Source organism: Sus scrofa, chromosome 7 (assembly GCF_054392235.1).
Source record: "Sus scrofa isolate SSC_HxYL_T2T_F1_AM1 chromosome 7, Sscrofa_HxYL_maternal_Yorkshire_Landrace_v2.0, whole genome shotgun sequence".
Taxonomy (NCBI): Eukaryota; Metazoa; Chordata; class Mammalia; order Artiodactyla; family Suidae; genus Sus; species Sus scrofa.
In genome coordinates, this window is record NC_139389.1 from 33,751,202 (window position 1) to 33,773,342 (window position 22,141).

At 53.4% G+C, this 22,141-nt stretch overlaps 2 protein-coding genes across 7 annotated transcripts in view; both read right to left on the bottom strand.

Moving 5' to 3' along the window:
• TAP1 (transporter 1, ATP binding cassette subfamily B member) overlaps positions 1–22,141 on the bottom strand; it is a 682,515-nt gene that overhangs the window by 129,866 nt on the left and 530,508 nt on the right. The gene's annotated exons all lie outside the window — the stretch shown is intronic.
• Positions 11,436–22,141, bottom strand: part of COL11A2 (collagen type XI alpha 2 chain) — a 30,601-nt gene continuing 19,895 nt past the window's right edge. For all 6 annotated transcript variants that reach the window (XM_084967775.1, XM_084967774.1, XM_003128332.5 and 3 more), the window contains 28 exons: positions 21,847–21,954; positions 21,611–21,700; positions 21,395–21,448; positions 21,065–21,172; positions 20,805–20,912; positions 20,616–20,669; positions 20,455–20,508; positions 20,166–20,273; positions 19,896–19,949; positions 19,586–19,639; positions 19,311–19,364; positions 19,115–19,168; positions 18,406–18,513; positions 17,987–18,040; positions 17,744–17,797; positions 17,575–17,628; positions 16,950–17,003; positions 16,576–16,683; positions 16,428–16,481; positions 16,233–16,286; positions 15,904–16,011; positions 15,719–15,772; positions 15,385–15,420; positions 15,164–15,217; positions 14,805–15,072; positions 14,097–14,209; positions 13,583–13,792; positions 11,436–12,585 (listed from right to left, as the gene is read on the bottom strand). In XM_084967775.1, the coding sequence (XP_084823901.1) occupies positions 12,445–12,585; positions 13,583–13,792; positions 14,097–14,209; positions 14,805–15,072; positions 15,164–15,217; positions 15,385–15,420; positions 15,719–15,772; positions 15,904–16,011; positions 16,233–16,286; positions 16,428–16,481; positions 16,576–16,683; positions 16,950–17,003; positions 17,575–17,628; positions 17,744–17,797; positions 17,987–18,040; positions 18,406–18,513; positions 19,115–19,168; positions 19,311–19,364; positions 19,586–19,639; positions 19,896–19,949; positions 20,166–20,273; positions 20,455–20,508; positions 20,616–20,669; positions 20,805–20,912; positions 21,065–21,172; positions 21,395–21,448; positions 21,611–21,700; positions 21,847–21,954 (2,424 nt within the window). In that variant the 3' untranslated portion in view covers positions 11,436–12,444. The remainder of the gene's footprint in view (positions 12,586–13,582; positions 13,793–14,096; positions 14,210–14,804; positions 15,073–15,163; positions 15,218–15,384; positions 15,421–15,718; positions 15,773–15,903; positions 16,012–16,232; positions 16,287–16,427; positions 16,482–16,575; positions 16,684–16,949; positions 17,004–17,574; positions 17,629–17,743; positions 17,798–17,986; positions 18,041–18,405; positions 18,514–19,114; positions 19,169–19,310; positions 19,365–19,585; positions 19,640–19,895; positions 19,950–20,165; positions 20,274–20,454; positions 20,509–20,615; positions 20,670–20,804; positions 20,913–21,064; positions 21,173–21,394; positions 21,449–21,610; positions 21,701–21,846; positions 21,955–22,141) is intronic.

Here is a 22,141-nt window from a genome sequence, read left to right on the forward strand (position 1 = left end):
TGTCAACGATTTGTGAATAGTCCAACATTCTTAACAAAATAAGTCAGAGAAAAGGTTAGACATACAAAAATCAAAATAAATATGGCCAAATGTAGAGGCTTTGGAAGCACCATCACTTCTGTGGTTTGGCTGTGCCTTTGACAGCAGCCATGAAAAAATGCTAATCACTGCTCTGGCATCAAACTCTAATCATTTTTTGTTTGTTTGTTTTGTTTTGCTTTCTAGGGCTACACTCCCGGCATATGGAGGTTCTCAGGCTAGGGGTCGAATCGGAGCTGTAGCTGTCGGCCTACGCCGCAGCCACAGCAATGCCAGATCCGAGCTGCGTCTGTGACCTGCACCACAGTTCACGACAACGCCGGATCCTTAACCCACTGATCCGAGGCCAGGCATCAAACCTGCAAGCTCATAGTTCCTAGTCGGATTTGTTTCCATGGCGCCACGATGGGAACTCCTCTAACTGTATTTTTAAATAATTGAATATAAGGAAACATACCAATAGAAATTCCCATTAAGCAGATTAAGGACCCGACGTTGTCTCTGAGGAGTTGGATTCCATCCCTGGCCTAGCTCAGTGGGTTAAAGATTCAGAGATGCTGCAAGTTGCGGCGTCGATTGCAGATGCAGCTCTGATCCTGTGTCGTCGGTGCTGTGGCTTATGCACATATGTGGCTGTGTGCATAGGCCGGCAGCTGCAGCTCTGATTTGACCTCTAGCCCAGGAACTTCCATATGCCACAGGCTCAACTGTGGAAAAAAAAAAAAAAAAAAAAAAAAAAGGAAACATACCAACAGAAGGCAACCCTTCAGCATTAACTTTGGAAAGAAGAGGGTCTACCTAAGTAGAGAGTACTAGTAACTATACTAGTACAGATCCCCAGAGCGGCACTGCCTTGCTAGAACTTTCTGCTTTGATGGAAATATTTATATCTGAGCTGCCCAACAGAGTACAGATGGCCACATGTACTCTTGAGCACTGGTAAACCAAGGGGTGAACTTTTTTACATTTAATTCTAAATTAATTAAAGGTAAATTATTGTGGCCACATGTGACTAGTGGCTACCACATTGGACAGGCAGAGTAGAGTCTACGATGTTTCTCTAAACAAATGCAGGCCCTCCCTTAGGAGCCTGTAATGGAGGCAGGACCATCTGTAGGACAAGCTGCTAGAAAACTGAGAAATGAAAAAGAATTTAAGAAGACAGCGAAGGGGGAGTTCTTGCTGTGGCTGTGGCTCAGCGGGTTAAGAGCCCAACTAGTATGCATGAGAAGGCCGGTTTGATCGATGGCCTCGCTCAGGGGATTAAGAATCCAGCTTTGCCTCCAGCTGCAGCATAGGTGGCAGATGCGGCTCAGATCTCCCGTTGCTGTGGCTCTGACCAGACCCCTAGCCTGGGACCCTCCATATGCCGCAGGTATGGCCCTAAAAAGCCAAATTAAAAAAATAAAAATAAAGAAAGAATGAAAAAAAAAAAAAAAACAACTGCCTTTTTCAGCAATGTGTGTGGACCCGGAAAATACTATGTTTAAAAAAGTCAGAGAAAGACAAAGTCTCGATGATCACAACAGACCAACTAATGAAATTACAAAAGAGGCTAAGGAAGCGTCAAAACCAGTCCAGTTTTAGCAGATACAGGAGCTCCAGCCGTAGCAATAATCTTGGCAGCCCCTCAAATCATGCAGTTGAAGAGTCCTGGGAACAGAGCCAAAGGGAATCATCAAGATAAAGGGCTTATAAGCTTTGAGAACCCATCTCTCTCAGTGCACACGAAAAGAGGGCACTTCAACACATCTCCTTTGATTCTCGCTCTGATTTTAAAGGGCTTTTCCCTAAAGATCAGGGCAGAGCGTCTCACAGGACAACACAAATAGCTCCAATGTCCTTCCCTCAGATCTGTTACAGGTTAGATCTGTCTGGAAACACGACACCCTAGTAAAACACTTTGGACAAATGACAACATGGCAGAATTCGAGGAACTTTGGGACACAGGCTCAATAGCAGCTTTTAATTAGGAAACCTAACCAGCCTATTTTGACTATCTGGGCGTGTGGAGGAAAAAGTAACTAAGTGGATAGGTTATGATAACATGAAAGGAGGTTATAGAAAACCAGAAAAGTTTCTGTGGTGGTTTCTCCTGCCTCTGGGTATGTTATTTGAATTTGGTACTGGGATTCTGGGAAATGGAAAACTCCCACTTTGAACCTCTGGAATTCTATTTCCCTACCAAAAAAAATGTAAATATGAAAGAGCACCAAGTCTCCAGCGCAGCATGTAAAATAAAAATTACAACAAAATAGTTGGAGAAAATTGAGATAATCTATCCCACCGAGAGAACCCTTTAACAACGACTCATTTTGGCCAGTCAAAAGATAGGTGAATCTTGGAAGTTGATTGTGAATTATAGCAGTATTAAGAATAATAGCTAATTCTCAGAGTTCCTGACATTGCTCAGCGGTAATGAACTTGACTAGCATCCATGAGGACACAGGTTCGATCCCTGGCCTCGATCAGGGGTTAAGGATCGGTGTTACCATGAGCTATGGCCGGCAGCTGCAGTACTCCTAGCCTGGGAACTTCTATGTGCGCGGGTGCAGGCCTAAAAGAAAAATTAAAAAAAAAAAAAGATTGAAATATTGCCATTTTCAGCAGTGCGGGTGAACTTAGAAAATATCATACTTAGGAAGTTCCTGTCGTGGCTCAGTGGAAACAAATCTGACTAGCATCCATGAGGACGAAGGTTTGATCCCTGACCTCACTTAGTGAGTTAAGGATCTGGCGTTGCAGTGAGCTGTGGTATAGGTTGCAGACACGACTCAGATCCTGTGTTGCTGTGGCTGTGGTGTAGGCCAGCAGCTACAGCTTTGATTAACCCCTAGCCTGTGAACCTCCATATGCCACTGGTGCAGCCCTAAAAAGCAAAAAAAAAAAAAAAAAAAAAAAGAAGAAGAAGAAGAATAGCTAATTTTCAGTATTACTCAGTCATCAAAAAAAGAATGAAGGAGTACCCATTGTGGCTCAGAGGAAATGAATCTGACTAGTATAGTATCCATGAAGACGCAGGTTCCATCTCTGGCCTCACTGAGTGGGTTAAAGATCTGGTGTTGCCTTGAGCTATGGTGTAGGTTGCAGATGTGGCTCGGATCCTGTGTTGCTGTGGCTGTGGAGTAGGCCAGCAGCCACAGCTCGGGATGGACCCCTAGCCTAGGAACCTCCATGTGCCGCAGGGGTGGCCCTAAAAAAAAGCAAAAAAAAAAAAAAAAGAAGAAGAAAGAAAATATTATACTTAGTAAAGTCAGACAGTGAAAGACAAAGATTATATGCTATCGCTTAACAATTATACAAATGAATCTATGTGCAAAATAGACACAGAAAAAAAACTTCTGATGACCAAAGGGGAGAGAGAGGAAGGGACAAATTAGGAGTATGGAATTAACAAACTACTATATGTAATATAGATAAGCAATAAGGATTACTGTATAACACGGGGAATTATATTCAATAGCGTATGATGACCTATAATGTGCTGAGTAGCACTGAGGACCATGTCTGGTCACTTATGACAGAGCATGATAATGGGAGAAAAAAGAAGGTATACGTGTATGTGTAACTGGGTCACCATGCTGTACAGTAGAAAAAAAATTGTATAGGGGAAATAACAATAAAACAAAAAAAGAATATGTACAAGATCAAGAGAGAGAGGGCAGCTCAGCCATAATTCCATCTGGCTCAGCACATCTTAGAAGAGGAGAGGAAGGAGGTAATTTGAAGAAATTCCTGTATTCTCAGAGCAAATAAAATAAACATTTTCTCCTAAAAAAAAAGAAACACCTATAATGGAATACAATAAGAAGAAAATAAACACCTGGGTCACTATGTTGTACACCTGAAACTAACATAGTATTAAAAATATCAATTATTTAAAAAAAGAATAACGGCTAATTCTTATATAGTGTTTACAAGAAGCCAGGGACTATTCTAAGTCTTTTATATATATTTAACTTATCTAATTGTTAAAAATAAAATGTGGATGGAGTTCCCATCATGGTGCAGTGGTTACTGAATCCGACTAGGAACCATGAGGTTTCGGGTTCGATCCCTGGCCTCGCTCAGTGGGTTAAGGATCCGGCGTTGCCGTGAGCTGTGGTGTAGGTTGCAGACGTGGCTCGGATCTCTCGTTGCTGTGGCTCTGGTGTAGACCGGTGGCTATGACTCCGATTAGACCCCTAGCCTGGGAACCTCCATGTGCCGCGGGTGCGGCCCTAGAAAAGGCAAAAAGACTAAATAAATAAATAAACAAATAAAATGTGGTTAGCTGCTATTATTTCCTCAGTAAAAGATCTTTCTAAATCAATCCTTGATCAGCAAGTATGCGTCCATCTGGCTGATATATTCTTTGCAACATCAATAAACCATGTTCACCACCATTTGGCTTTCGCTTGGCTGCCCCAGCCCGTCACATTCACAATATTACCACAATAATTTCTTCCACCCTGAGGCATAATCCAATAGAGCAGAATTTAAAGAGATGGCCTAAATCCAATGCCAGTATATTAAAATTGCTTATTACACTGATGACACATTAACCAGGGGTGACTTGAAAACAATCATGTCTAGGCAGAATTTTACGGGGGTGGTAGAAATAGGCTTTATTTTGATTGTGATGGTGATTACACAAGGAATACGCTTGTCAAACCCCATAGGATGACGTTTACTGTGTGTGAACTCTATCTCAGTTGACCTGATTTTTTTAAAACATTTTCATTATTATTATTATTTTTGTCTTTTTAGGATTGCTCTGGTGGCATTTGGAGGTTCCCAGGCTAGGAGTCGAGTCAGAACTGTGGCCTACGCCGCAGCAATGCCAGATCCTTAACCCCTTAGTGAGGCCAGGGATTGAGTCTGGTTCTCATGGATCCCAGTCAGATTCGTTTCCATTGAGCCACAATAGGAACTGCATATTTTTATAATTCTCGATATTGACTATTTTTGTGTATTTTCTCCTTTCTTTTTTTTTTATTCCTTTTTTTTTTTTTCTTTTTTTAGGGCCACACCTGAGGCATATGGAAGTTCCCAGGCTGGGGGATGAATCAGAGCTATGGCTGCCGGCTTATGCCACAGCCATAGAAACTCAGGATCTGAGCTGTATCTGTGACCTACACCACAGATCACGGCAACACTGGATCCTTAACCCAAGAGGGAGGCCAGGAATCGAACCTGCATCTTCTTGGATACTAGTCAGGTTCATTACCACTGAGCCACAAGGGGAACTTCAACCTGATTTTTTTTTTTTTTTAAAGCAGCTGCTCCCCAAAGTTCTGCATTCCCTTATTGATTTTATGATTTAAAGGGAATGGACCATAAAACCATCAAAATGTCAGTAAATTTTGGAAGAGAAAAATTCTGCCTGAGATCAGGCAAGAGTCTTTGCCCTTGAATCTCCCTACCGAAAAAAAGGACAGAGATGAACTCTAAAAACTGCATATTTCACATCTGTATTAAATTTGGATCTCTTCATCATATTACTAAAAATGGATCTGAATTCATATGGATCCCTGAATATGAATGGTTTAAGGTGAGATGACTTAAAAGCTCTCTGCTGGGGTAATCCCAGCTCCATGTGGCTATTTAGCTCAATTAAAACTAAAAATCAAAAATAAAATTCTTTAGGTGCACTAACCACGTTTCAAGTGCTGAATAGCCACATGTGGCTTGTGGCCACCAAATTGGATCACACAGGTGTAGATTTCCATCGTCACAGGAAGTTCCATTGGACAGCACTGCTCTGGAAACCAAAGAGGTGTATCGACCATATGGACTCATATCGAGTTTAAGGATATGAGTTTTGAATGCATAACACATGGCTCATCTCACTGAAAATTTAACTGGTTGACATTTTTCTAATTAAAGTCATCTTGGGGAGCTCCCATTGTGGCTCAGTGGTTAACAAACCTGACTAGCATCCCCGAGGACAGGGGTTTGATCCCTGGCCTTGCTCAGTGAGTTAAGGATCCAGCGTTGCTGTGAGCTGTGGTGTAGTTCGCATATTCGGCTCCAATCCCTCGTTGCTGTGGCTGTGGGGTAGGTCGGCAGCTATAGCTGCGATGTGACTCCTAGCCTGGGAACCTCCATATGCCAAGGGTGCGGCCCTAGAAAAGGCAAAAGACAAGAAAGAAAAAATCATCTTGGGGTGATGCATATTGTAACTATTCTACTGATGCTCCAACAAGGTCAATGACCATCTCAGAGACTCAGCACCAGGCGCACCATTAGAGGTCACTCATGGAGGAGTCACAGAGGAAATTATGCCTCTGTGGCAACAGGCACAAGCTCCAGGTGCCCCAAACAGCCTACAAAAACTTCAAGAAATCCCTAGGGGGAGGTTTGCCAGCAAAACAGAATAGACAGCTTCTTTGTTTTCAAATTTCTGCTTAATGCTTTGCCTACAGATGTTGGTCTTTAGGCCAGCCCTAGTGGGTAGATTACATCGGAACTTCCTCCCATTGGGGCAAAAATATGTTCTTAAACAATTGATTTTTATGGAAATTATGGGGCTGCCTTATTGGTAAAAGCACCACTGCAGAATCTTTCATTTCTGGATCTTTCCCGGGAAGTAATTCAGAGACATGGCATGCAGAGAACTGTTCCCCAATATCCATAATCCCCCAGTTCCTTAATAGAACTTTCCATTTTATCTGGACACATGGATTTCTAGAATAAGTACGAGTTTCCCATCTTCCTTTCCAGTTCTATGCGGCCACATCTAAGTTCTGTCCAATGCACTATTCAGCAGAAGGGCTGTGTGCAGCTGCTAGAAAATGGCCTTAAAAGAGGGCTGTGGTCCCTGCCCTTGCTCAGTGGGTTAAGGATCCGGCGTTGCCCTGAGCTGCGGTGTCGGTTGCAGACGTGGCTCAGATCCCGAATTGCTGTGGCTCTGGCATAGGCCGGTGGATACAGCTCCAATTGGACCCCTAGCCTGGGAACCTCCATATGCTGTGGGAGCGGCCCAAGAAATAGCAGAAAGACAAAAAACAAAACAAAACAAAAAAAGAGGGCGGTGGTTCCTTTCCCGTCCTCCTTCCAGCTGATTGGAATGCAAATGTGAAAGCTCAGGCAGTCAGATTGGACCTGAGAGGGAGGAGCCACGTCGAGGCTGGTGGAGCAAGAAGAGGGAAAACGCCCGACACTCGACACCATGAAACACCATACATGCCCTGGGTTCTGTGTAAAGAAGACATGAAAAGTCTATCTTGGTTAAATCACTATTGTTCTCAATGTTTACTGTTTCTCACAGCTCAACTTAATTCTAACCAATATGTACAACATCTTTCTCTCTTTTTTTAAAAGGGCTATAGGAATTTTGTCTTGTTTTTTGTTTGTTTGTTTGTTTTGGTCTTTTCAGGGCTGCACCCTTGGCATATGGAGGTTTCCCGGGCTAGGGGTTGAATCGGAGCTACAGCTGCTGGCCTGCACCACAGACACAGCCACACCAGATCCGAACCGCATCTGTGATATATGCCACAGCTGGTGGCAACATCGGATCCTTCACCCACCGAGCAAGGCCAGGGATAGAACCCGTTTCTTCACGGATACTAGTTGTGTTCTTAACCCGCTGAGCCACAATGGGAACTCCGAGGTTTTTGATTTTTATTTTTTACTAATTTATTTTTTAAAAATTAATTTTGGGGGGCTCTCCTACATCATATGGAAGTTCCCTGGCCAGGGATCGAACCCTAGCCACAGCAGTGACAACACCAAGTTCTTAATCGCTGGGCCACCAGGGAACTCTCAGCATCTCTGGTTCAGAGCCAAATATAATAAGAGCAGACTCATGGAGATATAAACTGGAGCTCTCAAAGTGCATATCCCTTCAAGCATCAGAGACCACGATGGAATGGATTCCTCCGGTCCCAGGGCGGGACCCCCTCTAGCAGCTCTCTCACTGCTCTTTATCTTCCTGGTGACCACACCTTACATGGTGCTTTATCCAACATCATACACGTCCACGGTGCCTGCTGGTAAAGAGCACATGAGATTCTGTGAGCCCCAGAAACTGTGACTGATGGGATGGAGAAGGAATCCCAGACACTGTTGAGTGAGCCGGGTCGCATCTGTTGAATGTGGCGCCATCACCAAAGATTTCAGAAAGGACAAGGTATAGATTTATTAGTGGTAAAAATCAATAAGACAATTCAGTGCCCATTGTACTTTGCAGTATCCCATGTTGTATTCATGCCTGCTGGGTATGAAAATTTAATATCTTCAAAGCATTTGCAAGAGCCATGAAATTGCTCTAGAAAGACACAGTGAAATGATACTGGGCATGTCTACAGTTAAGTGGGTTCAGGTATATCTAAGGCAGCTTTTCTTTGCTGATGAATGTCATCTCTGATAGCAACATGAACAAAACAACAGCTATAACCAAAATAATGTGCTTATAGCTTCGCCAAAGAAAATGTGTAAGAATTCACCCACTGGTGCCACAGTTCACCGACTTGATAACCAAGAGGAGACAGAGATAAGAAAAAGATGAACAAGAGAAGGCCTTCTGGAATATGTAGCACTCCCAAGTACAGGTATCTAAGTGGTCTGAACTTTACAAGTTGTTTTGTTTTGCTTTTTAGGGCCGCACCTGCGGCATATGGAGGTTTCCAGGCTTGGGGTCAAATCGGAGCTATAGCTGCCAGCCTACACCACAGCCAAAGCAATGCCAGATCCGAGCCTTGTCAGCGACCTACACCACAGCTCATGGCAACACTGGATCCTTAACCCACTGAGCGAGGCCAGGGATAGAACCTGAAACCTCATGGTTACTAGTCAGATTTGCTTCTGCTGCACCACAACCGGAACTCCACACGTTGTTTTTTGACCATAGGTCACAGAAGCCAACAATTATCAGCTCAAGGCTAAGAAGCAGCTCCAAGATGTGACAGGCTAAGGGACCCACCCCCACAGAAATAGAACTATAATTTCATTGCCTGTCTCCCTTCAAGTCCTGCCCTCCTAAACCTCCCAACCTGTGGTGTGTTTGAGCCTGTGCTGTCCTTCACACCCTCCTCCAACCTGGGTGGGGCCTTGCCAGCACCCAACTCCATCAAAGCACCTACTTTTCCAAACACCATCAGTGACTCCCTATTCCTTATTAGGTTCAAATAAAACTCCTTTGAGAGGCAGCCAAGACACTCCAGAATACAGCCCCTCCTACAAGAATTTATGTTCTGACCCAACCAAACCCAAAGTCACTCCCCCAAATCTGTTTCTCTCTCCTTTTTCTCCTCCCCACTCCATCTAGAAGCATTCACTACCCACAAGCCACGAGAGCCCCTGCCAGCACCCACGTGTCCAAATGCCTAACACTTGCACTGCTCACGCCCAGCCCCACCCCCAAACTTCCGCCTCTGGCGCGCAGCCTTTGAACTCCACTCATCTTTCCTTAGAGGCAGGCCCCAGCTTGCTGGAGGGGTGGGACACGTCCTGGCGTCGTCAGCTGCAACTTGGCACAGACTTGCTCATAAAACTGTTAGATGGGGTTGCTTGGCCTATTAGTTAAATAGGCTTTTGTGGATTGGCCTGGGGACCTAACCGCCAAGTATAAATGTTATTTGAGTAAATGCATGGTATTGTTTGCACGGAGAAAAGCCCTCTGAGCTCAGAGCATCTGACCAAAAGTGACCTTTGGGGACACTCCCCTTTGTGCTCTGAGGGCGACCTCTGCGGGTTTGGCTCCAATTGCAGAGAGAGCTCCGGAGAAACCTCAGCTCTCGCCCGCCTGAGCTGGGAGTGCGTGAGGGTGAGAAGAGTGGGGAGCGTCTATTTAGGGCTGACCTTCTCTTCGGCTGAGGCCTGGGAGGGGGCTGGAGGTGGGGGTGTCTGAAGCTGTTGAAATGGATGAGAGGGCGTGGCTGATCCCAGAAACCCGGGCCATAGCCTGACCCCAAACAGACGAGGTCCAGGGGCTTCCGTGCCATTCGGCCCCCTCCTGGGATGAGGGTGTAGGAGTGGGGGTTCAGTGGGTGACGAGAGAGGGGCAGGGGTTCAGGGATGTCCTAGGGATCCGAAGCATTTCGCTTGCTGCTTAGCCAGGGACGAGGTCTCGCGCCAGCACCAGGGGGCAGCAGAGGCAGGGGAGCTGCGCGGAGCCGGCGGCGCCGGCGCGTGATAAAGGGTTTGCACCTGTGTTGGGTTTTCCAGCCCACTTGTCTTTGCGAGACCCGGCTTCTAGATCCCGGTTGGAGAGCTCCTTGGGGTCGAAACTGAATGAGCTCCAACGCTTCAGGATTTCAAACATTAGGATTTTGTCCTTGGGGACCGGGAAGATCAAGACGGTGAAGTCTGGGATCCGCCTGGATTAAGAGGTACCCGGAAGAGGGGCGGGGGCGCTGCCTGCCGGGTGGAGAGTGCAAGGCAGCCCTTCCCCCGGCCTGCCCCCGGGAGTTTGCAGATGAGAAACCGGGGCACGCACGCGTGCACAGGCTCGCAGACCCGTCCACCTCCCGCGCCCTCAGCCAGGCGTCCATCAAGGAAAGAGGCGTCGCGATGCGGAGGAGAGCCTGAAATACGTTTTAATCTACTGCCAGGACGGGCAGGAGCCAGGAAGTGCTGAGTGAGGATGGGAAGCCCTGGGAGCTGCGAGAGGCCGGTTACCGATGCCCGGCTGTGCGGCCAGCCCTGAACCGAAGGAACACCTGACCCAGAGCCCTGAATAAGCCCCGGGAAGGACCGCAGGAAGGAGGGGGTGGGGGCGGCACGGAGTCGGGGGAGAGGAGGCAAGGATTGTGCTTTTTTTGCGGGGAGGGGTTCGCCATGGCATGAGGGAGCTCCTGGGCCAGGGATCAAACCTGAGCCACAGCAGTGACAGCGCTGGGTCCTTAACCCGCTGAGACGCAAGGGAATTCCGATGATTGTGAATCTTGACAGGACCCAAAGCCTAGAATAATGTAGATGCTAACACACAAGCATGATGGAGCCCTAGCTGCAGCCACAGCCGTGGCTTTTTATGACAGTCAGGTAAGACTGTACCAAAGGTACAGGTGTAGTAAATGTTTTCATGAAAGTGAGACTCAGTCTCCTCATTTGCAAAGAGTTCAAACTAAGCATCTAAGCTCCTTCCAGCCCCAAGGTACCTAGAGAAGGGAGAGTGGTTGCATTGGAAGTGAAATCGGAGAGGGCAGGCACACCCTCACACTGAACCAATCCAGCACCAGCTCTGGCAGAACCCTGGGCCCTCACCTGGCATCACTAGGTGTCTGTTTGACATTCTGTACTTGTCAGCCAGGCTTTAGGAACTCTCTCTGTGCCCTGACACCCCAACTGGACAGGACCTCTAGGGAATAAGGATTAAGTCATCCATGTCTGGTAGCAGCTCAGCCGGGAAGAAGGGGTGTTGTTGAATGAGGGTTGAGGTGGGGATTGAAATAACAACACAAGTGCCACACACATACACCCCAGGAGGGGACAATCACATTTTTTAACCATCAGTTAGAATGGACGCAGGTCATAGTGTAGACAAGGTCCTGGGAGTGCCTTCCATCCATATGCCACACATTAACCTTTTACTGCAGGATCAGGGAACGTGAAGGGGTGCCCGAGGGAGGGACAGGGTGGCCAGGGTGGCAGTGGGATACTTGGGGGTGGGGACAGGGGACTCAGGGCCATGGCGATTTCCCACCTACTATGGAAGAGTGTCAATGTTTCAATATTTTAACAGTCTCTGAATGAACCCAGGCCCTGCACACACCCTTCCCTATTCCATGACTCCCCTGGGGGTGTGGCCAGGTCCCCAAGGAGCAGGCACTTGCCGCAAGCCCCTGACCAAGTGAGAGACAGCAGGTACATGGGTCAGGGAGCCAAACGCCTGGTAGGTAGAGATGAGAGAGCCCCACCCTGGGCAGAGAGAGGCAGAGCCCTGAGACAAAGGAGACCATATATTCCAGCGTTCACAGTGGGTGCTGCAGGTGGGGTGCGAGGGAGGTGGGGCTCAGCCCCCAACCCCCCACCGTCACTGAGGAAGGCCCTGAGGCAAGGATGAGGGTGCCGGGGCTCACCCAGGAGAGCCCTGTCTCCAAAGTCCGCTGGTCTTTGTTGGCATCTCTCTCTTTATCTTTTTTGTTATTTTGTTTTCCACTCTTTAAATAATTAATATAATTACTTTTAAATACAAAATACACAGTGTCCTTTCTCTTCTCTTCCACTTGTTTGGGGTGATTGGGAGGTAAATTTTTAAATAAGGGTCTCAGCTGTCGAACAGGGCACAGGCTCCAGGTGGGAGGGCAGTGAGCCCCCGGTGCACCCCTCCCCGGGACTGCCCCTGACCAGGGGGCCCTCGGTGCCCTGGCCCAAGGCCCCCTAGATGGTGAGGAGCCCTCCTGCGAGGTGGCACAGAGCGGAGGCTGTGGGATTCCAGGTGGGCCTGGTTTCGACGGACAGGGTCAGACAGAGGAGGAGGTCCTAGCCCATGAAGCAGACAGGCCCCAGCAGCACCCCTCCCCGCCTCGGGGGCGCCCCCAGGTCTGAGAAGGAGGCGTCCAGCACTGGCAGCTGCTCCAGCACAGGTGTTCGAACTTCCAGCACCGTCCGGCCTTGCTGTGTCTTGAGAGGGAGACACAAGAGAGAGAAGGGTGAGTGTGGGGTAGACACATATGGCCTGTGGACCCCCCAACTTCAGGCCCAGGCTTGCCTCTCCTCTGAGCACCCTGAGATGCTGTTCCCTTCATCCATGTCACATGTTCAGACTTTGCTAAATTTTCTTCCAGAGAGTCAGGATTGGGAAAAGCTGTGAAGGCTGTATATATGTGTGTGTGCCCATGCCTGTGTATGCATGCACACACTCATGCACCCTGAGTCAGTCTGTGCAGCTTTGTCTTTTTTTTTTTTTTTTTTTTTTTTTGCTTTTTGTCTTTTTAGGGCCTTACACATGTCATATGGAGGTTCCCAGGCTAGGGGTCCAATCAGAGCTGTAGCTGCCAGCCTATGCCACAGCCACATCAAAGCCAGATCCAAGCCATGACTGCAACCTACACCACAGCTGACGGCAACACCAGATCCTGAGCAAGGCCAGGGATCGAACCCACAACCTCATGGTTCCTAGTTGGATTTGTTAACCACTAAGCCACGACGGGAACTCCTGGGTTTGTCTTTGAGATCATGTCTGTAGCAGTTGCGTGAGTCTATGTGACTTCGTGGGGGTGTATGTAAGTAAATTTGTGGTTGTAACTGTGTGATGATAGCTGATGTGATTCCGTGTGTGTGTATACCTATGTGACCCTCCTCAGGAGACTCTGGGGATGAATGTATGGATTGGCGGTGTCCCTGTACCCCTGTGCCTTCATCGAGAGGGGACGGTGTTTCCACCCCCGTGTGCCTCTGCTGGACAACCTGTGTAAATGTGCTTAGCAGCTTTCATGAACCCCACCTTCCATGTCCCCCCAACCCCGTCTGAGCTCCCTCAGGCATATCTGACCAGGAGGCTCAGGAGACTGGGCTCCTGCTCTCCCGGGGTGCTCCCGCCCACGCCCAAGGGTCTTTCCACTGCCTTCCTCCTGCCCAAGTCCAGGATGCACCCCTATCCAGCTGCCCCCGTTCCCACCTGACAGCCGTCCCTGAATTCCTTGACATAGGGGCTGGTCTCTGGACTCAGCTCATCCTCGTTGGCCCCCCGGAGCTTCAGGGGGCCATCCTGATCCTCCCCGGAGGAGCACGGGTAGGACACGTCCTGGTGGGCAGAGACGCTGAGCAGCCGCAGGAAGGTGAGCTGGACCACACCCACCGGGGAGCCTTCGGAGTCCACGTAGGAGAACTGGCAGGAGAGAGGCTGGGTCAGGGGTGGGGACAGGGCGGCTGGGCCTGCGTCCTGAGCAGGGGAAGGGTGGGGGGAAAGGGCTGGGGGAGAAACCAGGGGCCGGAGTGGGAGCCAGAGGCCTGGGCTGAAGGGAAGGCAAACGTTTGTCCTGGGTTGTCAAGGGCAGGGGACAAGGTGGGGAGGGCGAGGGGAATCGGAGTCGAGGGATGGAGGGTCAGCTGGATCTGCAGGGTCAAGGGAACTTGTGAACTCCGAAGCCCCTGGGTCCGGATGGGGGCTCCTCTGGGGGGCCAGCTCTCACCTGCGTGACGTCATCCCTGGGCGTCACACAGGTTTCCCCTCCTGCAGTAAAGTTGCAGAAAACCCGGAAGGCATCGCGGGCACAGCCCTGGTTGGGGTCCACCCAGTACTCTCCTGTCCAGGGACGAGGAGAAGAGGGTCAGGGCCTGAGGTCCCAACTCCAAGAGGCTCTTTCCCCACGTCCCTCCCACTGCTCCCACCAGCCGTCCCCGCAGACTCACAGCCTCCCTGTCCTCTGTTCCTGGAGGCCCAGCCTGGCCCACTCCTGTTTCCCTCGTCATCTCCCACCCCCCCATCATCTCCCCTCCCCCCCATCATCTCCTTCCCCCCATCTCTGATGCCCCTCCCCCAGCAGCACCCCAGGCTCCCGATGGAAGGAGGGAGGAGCGCTGACACCCTTGTATTGGAACAAGGTGTGGTTGTGGGTTTGCACACGTGTCCGTGTGTGTCAACACAAGCGTGTGTGTACGTGAGTGTATGTTTGTCTGTTCCTGTAGACAGGGCAGATAAGGAGCTGATAAGCCTCCTAGGACCAACCACATCTGTTGCTAAATATTGAAATATTTCTGAGCCGATTGGTAAAGAGCTGCTGTTCCAAGCCCCTCACCCCTCACCCCTACCCAACATGTTCCCCGAGACCCCTGGCATCCACTCTGCTTGTTCACATCCACGCTGGTGGCAGCAGGCCTTGTCCAGGAGGCTGACTGACCGTCAGGGAGCTCTGGATGGCAGAGCTTCAGGTCCTGGCAGGTGCGAGCTGGGCTGTCCTGGGTCCCCGTGGGCCGCCTCATCTGCTCAATCTCCTCCCGAAGGGAGTCCAGTGAGCCAAAGATCTCCTCCAGCCCCCCGGGACTGCCCGGGGCACCCCCAGTCGGCATGGCCTCATCTTCCTGCATCAGACGGCTGCCGTCCACTGAGCGCCGCGTCTTCTTGGGCATCTGGATGGGCAGGGGCTGGATCACCTCGCCTGGGGGGCCCTGAGGGGAGGGACAGGAGGTGAGGGTGAGGTCGGTATGAGGGTGAAGCCGAGACCACCCAGACAGGGAGGGACCATGACTTGTAACTCACTGGGTGGCCTGGAGGGCCCTGGACGCCCTTCTCTCCCTTGGGTCCGGCCGGGCCCTGCCGAAGGAGTAAATGAGGTCATGGAAGGGTCAGGAGGTCAAGCACGAGATCACGGTCAGTGTCCGGGGGCAGGGGGTGAGGGGGAGGATGTTTGTCTTGGAGAGACGGGGTCGAGTCCCACTGTGGGGACGGGGCGAGGTCAGAGCTGGCTGGGGGTCACTCACCGTGGCTCCTTTGGCTCCTTTGGGGCCAGCAGGTCCCTGTGAAATGAGGAACAAGGAGGAGGGGGTCACCACAGGGGAACATTGGGACTGGGAGGAACTGGAGAGGCAGGGTCACGGGGCTACCACAGGAGGAGCAGGCACGAGGGAACATGGGGACATTTGGGAGGCCCCGGGAGGGTAGGGGTAGAAACACTGCAGGTGCAAGAACATATGGGGAACACTGGGGTCTAGGCTTATTAGGCTGGTGGTTGCCATGGAAACCACTGGGGGGATTATGGAGGGGGGAGCGGTGGGGTTTAGAGGCTTTAGTGGAGGAACAGATGGGGGTACTCACAGGGAGGCCGGGGGGCCCTCCAGGACCAATAGGGCCAGATGCTCCTGGGATGCCCTAGGAAGGGGAGGGGGCCGGTTCAGTGGCATCCTCCTCCTCCCCTCCCGCCCCCCCACCCTGCAGCTGGGTCTCCACCCCCAGCATGCGTCCCCCAGCCCAGACCTCCCAGGAGCACGCTCTCTACTCACTGTCTCTCCCTTCTGTCCAGTGGATCCCTGAGGCCCAGGAAGTCCTCGATCGCCCTTCTCTCCCTGCTCCCCAGGGGGGCCGATCAGCCCGATGAGACCTGGGTGACCCTGGAAAAGGGGACAGGTGGTCGGGGGGGACGCATGAATGGGGAGAAGGAGAACCACAGGGGTCAGAGCCCAGAAGACAAGAGAGGGACTTGGGCACGGGTCTGAGGAAAGAGTGGGGGTGCCACAGCTCTCCCTATGGCCCCCCCAAGAGCACAGGGGTCCCCAGAAGTATCAGGGGTGAGGCTGAAGGGAGGGACACCTGGCCACATGCTGTCACTCACCTTCTCTCCCTTGGCCCCAGTATCGCCCCGGAGACCAGGAAGCCCTGGGGGTCCCTGTGGGGAGACAGGAGGTCACCCTCTCCAGGGGAAATGGGACCACTCTCTCCCCACCACTTCCCACCCCCTCCAGGGCGCCAGCTCGCTGCCCCCTGCCCCAGGGTGCCCCCCTCACCCTACCCAACCACAGTCACTCACCACAGGACCTGGAGGCCCGGCCTGGCCCGTGGCCCCAGGACGGCCTTGCTGACCCTACAGATTTGAGGGGACCACAGATGTCAGAAGGAGCGTCCCCGACCCATGCCCCTGCCCACCCCCAGCAAGGCCCCTCCACTCCGTGACTTACCACTGAGCCCGGGAGCCCCCGCAGACCATCAGGACCAGGTTTTCCTGCCGGGCCTGCAGGACCCACGGGGCCTGTCTTTCCCGGGGCGCCCACAGCACCGGGATCCCCCTGAAAAACACACAAGAAACATGTCCTAAAGGGCAGAGGAGGGGCGGGGGTCGGGGCAGGGGTCCAAGGTGGATGGGGTGAGGCAGGGTGGAGGGTCAAACCCCCGGGGCCCCAGGGCAGGAAGAAGTGTAGGGACCCCCGTTCCCACAGGGGGGCTCGACGTGGAAGAAGTGGATGTGGGGTAGGCGTCTGGAGACAGGACCGGGAGGAGCAAGAGGGGCGGGCAGGTGGGAGGAATGTTCCAGCATCCAGGGCGCCATCCTCACCTTGGCGCCTTTCTCTCCCTGTCGCCCCTCAGGGCCAGGGGTACCGGCAGGACCCTGCAGCAGGCGGGGGACACGGGGGAGGCATGCAGGCGGCAGTGAGCAGCCAGGCTCACCTCCCTTCGCCTTCCTGCCCTGCTGGTGTGCGCGCGCACAGACACACACACACACACACACACACACGCATGTACACGCATGTACACTCACACATGCAGGCACAGGTACAATCACAGAGGCCAACTCAGAGATGTGAGAGCTTTTACAGCAGTGCCAGCTGTTAAAACACCAAGTAGTTCTGTGCATTTGGTGAAGAGACTCTGGCCCACACACCACCTAGTGCTCCACCTCCTACTCCAGCAACTAAAGGGTTAACCCCTGGCTCAGCAGGTAAGCCAGCACCCGTCCCTCCAATTGGCTGGTAGACACCACCACCCCTGGCCAGAATGTACAGAACACACACACCAAACACGGCGCACTGATAAACAGGTGCTCACACACATAACACACCCCAACCCAAGGGCAACCTGGACACCAGGCACCTCTCTCCCTCCCTCCCGCCATTGCCCCAACCTCCACCCAGCCTGCCCAAGGACTGCCCCCCAAGCCCCCTGGGGTCCGCCTCGCTTACCCGCTTTCCAAGTGGTCCAGGAGGTCCGTTCTCCCCAGTGGGACCAGGGGATCCCTACAGAGGGAGGAAGAGGGTGGGTGAGGGACCCCTCAGGTGCGAGGCATCTTAGAGGGGACACCCGTCTGAGGGCCTGTGCTCAGTGGTGGGGGAGGGGTTGCTGGTCACTCACAGGCTGTCCTGGCTCTCCGTCCTCTCCGCGGTCCCCCTTAGCGCCATCCTGGCCCTGCAGGGATGAAGCAGGGTCGGAGGGGGGCCCTTCATCTGGTTGGCATCACCCCAAAACTGCCCGTCCTCCCATCCTTCCACCTGGCCTGCCACACCCCCCGGTTCCCATGCCCAGGCCCCTCAGCCACTCAGAGGCCCTGTGCTGCAGACCACCCCTCGCCCCTTCCCCTCCCCGAGTGATACTCACCCGGGGGCCAGCTTCTCCAGGAGGCCCAGGGTCACCAGGAAAACCAACAGGACCCTAATCCAGAGGGAAACTGAGGGTCAGGGTCACGCCCCCTTAAGCCCATGCAGAGCCAGCAGACCCCACGGGCACATGCCACATGCTCCTCTCTGCAGGCAGTGGCCACCACCCTAAGAAGAGGCTCTCCTGCACCACTCCTGCCCCTGCCTGCACTGGAGCCCCTCAAATGCTTTCAGGTGATTAACTGGAGAGCTGTTCTTACTTCCTCTCTCTTTGGGTCCTAGACCCTGTACCCCCTCCCCGGGGACCCCATTCCCAAAGCCTTCCTCCCAGGCATCCCCCACACGCCGAGAGCCTCCCACTCACACACACCAGGTCTCCCATTCCCGGGGCCCCCTCATAGCCCCTCCCCCCAAACTCACGGGGTTCCCTTTGGGGCCATCGTCTCCCGTGGGGCCTTTAGGCCCTGGTGGTCCCGCCTCTCCAGGCTGCCCCGACTCTCCTTTCTCCCCACGCTCGCCACGTGGACCCTGGAAGATGAGTGGAGGGTACAGATGAGGTGTTGAAGATTGAGGGGGCAGCCCCTGCTTCCAAGACACCGTCAGCCTCCCCCTTGTGCCCTTGGTGATATTGGGGAGCACACAGAAAATCAAGCCCATGGAGGAGTCCCTAGCCCTTCTTCCCTTCAAGGAAAAGGGGGGCAGGGCTCCCTCAGATCTGGGGACCGGCCCCCAAAGAGAATGGCCAAGAGCAGAGACTGCAGGGTTTTTTTTTGTTTTGTTTATGTTTTGTCCTCTTATGGCTGTACCCATGGCATTTGGAGGTTCCCAGGCTAGGGGTCTAATCAGAGCTGCAGCTGCCTGCCTACGCCACAGCCACAGCAACTTGGGATCCAAGCTGCATCTATGACCTACACCACAGCTCATGGCAATGCTGGATCCTTAACCCACTGATGGGGACTAGGGATGGAACCTGTGTCCTTGTGGCTATTAGTTAGCTTCATTACTGCTAAGCCACAACAGGAACTCCCCAGACTTGGGTTTTGAAGGACTTCCAGCTCCAGGAGGTCACAGAAAGAGTGGGGGAGGGGTGAAGGGGATTGGGGAGCAGGGCCTCAGAGCTACCACTCACCTTGACACCGGGCTCGCCCTGGACTCCTGGAGATCCCGACTCTCCTGGCTCCCCCTGCAAGGACACTGGGTCAAAACCCTCCTCCCCCCACTCCCAAACCTGATATCCCTCACCTGGCTTTTTGCCCTTCCCCCTGACAGTGGCAGAAGTCCAACCCTCATTCCCCCTGGACCATCCATGGGCCCCTTTCCGGTACCTTTTCTCCAGGGGGACCCAGGTTCCCAACACCTCCTGAGGGGCCTTGCGGACCCTGGAAGAAGAACAGAAATAGAGATCATTGCTTAGGGGATGGGGTGCCCTTTGGGGGTGGGGCCTGGACAAGGGCCTGAGGTCACAGCAGTGAGACAGTGGGAGGCCTTCCCAGGGTCCAGCGGCTTCTCTTGGCATCTAGATGAGGGCTTACAGTCTGGAGAAAGGGAGGCAGGGGACATCCACACTGATCTGAAGGGACAAGGGGCCAAGAGCACTCACATCAGCTCCGTTGGGTCCAGCTGGGCCTCGAGGTCCTGGGGGTCCCGGTGGTCCCTGGAGAGAAACAAGTACACAGGAGACAGGAAGGAAGTGAGAGGGCCCTGCAGGCCCATGAATGGAGGAGGGCAGGCAAGGCGGGCTGCTGGGGGGGTTTGGGGAGGGAGGCAGCCAGGCGGGAACAGCATGCAGGGAGCTGTGGGGCCAGTGCAGCAGGCTGCTGGGATGGGGCCTGATGGATGGGGGGGGGGGTGACCAGCAGATGGGGCAGGAATCTGTCGGGGTCACACCTCATCAATGGGGTCCCACTCACCATAGGGCCCACGTCTCCTGTCTCTCCCTTCTCCCCTGAGGGGCCTGGCAAACCCTGCACAGATGGGTAAACATGGCACAGACTCAGGTGACCAAGCCACCCGAAGCAGAGCCCTAGGCAGTTGGACTCCCCAGTTCCCTCCCCCTCAGACCCCACAGGCCCCCCGACCCAGTCCTCTGTCCCCACCTCCCGGGGGCTGGTTGGGGGCTGGGCAGTCATCAGCGCCATCGTGACCCCACCTCTCAGCCCCCGTCTCCACCCCCAACTCACCTGCAGACCAATGGGTCCTGGAGGCCCATTGAATCCTCTTGTTCCTTCGTCACCTTTGGCACCAAAGTGCCCCTGGGGACCCCGAGCACCGGGCTCCCCATCTGCCCCCTGAGGTGGAGGGGCCAAGGACAAGGACACAGAGATGGCCGTGGGTTAGGTGTTTTCTATCTACAAGCCCCACACTGAGCTGGGCACCAGGCCCAGAGACCTCCTCTCCCGCCCCCATGGCCAAGGGCAGAGGGGAACTGAGGACAGACTAGGAGCTGCAGGCAGGACATGGGTCACTCACCGCTGCTCCAGGCTGCCCCACAGGACCAAGGGGCCCAGGGGGTCCAGGAGGGCCCTGGGGGAGGGGGGGACACAGAGTCAGAGATACCAAGACAAGGGGAGAGACCAGGTAGGGATGAGGTTAAAGGCCGTGGGTGAGGAGTTAAGGGAGTGGACACTTACATGCTCGCCCTTGTTCCCTTTAGCGCCCTTCTGTCCAGGGTCGCCCACCTCACCCTGGGAGGAGAAGGAGACATCAGAGAAAGCAGTGGCTGCGGTGGGGGGACAATAAGACAGGGATTGGGGGCCAGGCCCACATCGGCCATCTCATCCGGAAAGAAGATCGAGCCCAGGGTCTGCGGGCTCCCTCACCTTGTCTCCATCCTCTCCTGCCACGCCTGGGGGTCCAGCAGGACCAGGAAGCCCCACTGGACCCTGCACCCCATCGCGGCCAGTAGGACCGATGGGGCCTTTCTCCCCCTGTGGGAAATGGAGAAAGGAGTCGTGAACCGGAGACGGCCTTCACCCTCAAATGTCCCTAGGAGAACCCTCCTCCCACCCCCCACCCCATGCCCTGTAACTCATCAGCTCCCAGACATCTCCCAGCATCTCCCCAGGGACCGAACGCTCACCGGGACGCCTTTCTCTCCTGCTGCTCCAGGAGGGCCCTGTGGTCCCGGGCGCCCTGGGGGGCCAATGGGTCCCCCAGATCCTGCTGCACCTCGCTCCCCAGGAGAGCCCTGAGATAGGAGATAAGAGTCAGACACCCACGGAGGAGACCACAGCCCACCCACACAAAGGACCCCTGACCGTGACCTCAGCAGAAGGTCCCAAATCAGATGCCCTCTGGCTGACCCTAGACCCCCTCTGCCCAGGTCCCAGCACCGCCTAAATCCAGATGCCTCTCATCCACCCTTGTTCCTCGTTCCTCCCCCCCTACCTCCCAGGGACCCCAGACTCACCGCAGGGCCGGGGGGACCAGCTGGACCTTCATTTCCCTTCAAACCAGGTCCACCCTATGAACCAGAGATCGAGGCAATAGACATGAGATGGCCAGGTGGGATGTCACAGGCATAGGGGTCCAGGATGAGGGTCGGGGAGATAGGAGAAAGAGCGACACTGAGGGGTGACAGGATGCGATGACTTGTTATGGGCAGTGGGGTTGGGGTCACACTCACCGCAGTGCCAGGAAGGCCCCTCTCTCCTGGGAAGCCCCTCAGACCAGCAGGACCATCCTTTCCTGGGGCTCCAGGGGGACCGGGGTCCCCCTAAAAGGAAACAGAGGTGATGAGCCACAGCCATGCTCCCCAATGGGGCAGGTGAATCTCAGCCCTCTCAAATCTGCAACTGCCTCTTCCCTTCAGCACCCCAACCCTGGTTCCCCAAGTTCCCCTCTGCTAGACCCCTTACTGACCTTCGTTCCTTCTTTTCCAGCTGTTCCAGTCAGTCCTTGCTCTCCAGGAGGGCCCGGGGGGCCTGGGTGACCTCGCTCACCCATGGGCCCGGTTTCTCCTGCGGCTCCCTGGGAAAGAGGCAGAGAGACTCCAATCTCAGACCCTCCACCTCACTCTGGCCCCCTTTAAAATACTCTGCTCTAGAACCCCTCTGGGAAATTCCTGGGGCTCTCCTGGGCCTTTGTGCTGGTTTTATTCCCCAGTGTGGAGTAACCACACCACCTTGTGTCCCTGCTGGGAACTTCTTCTTCTCCA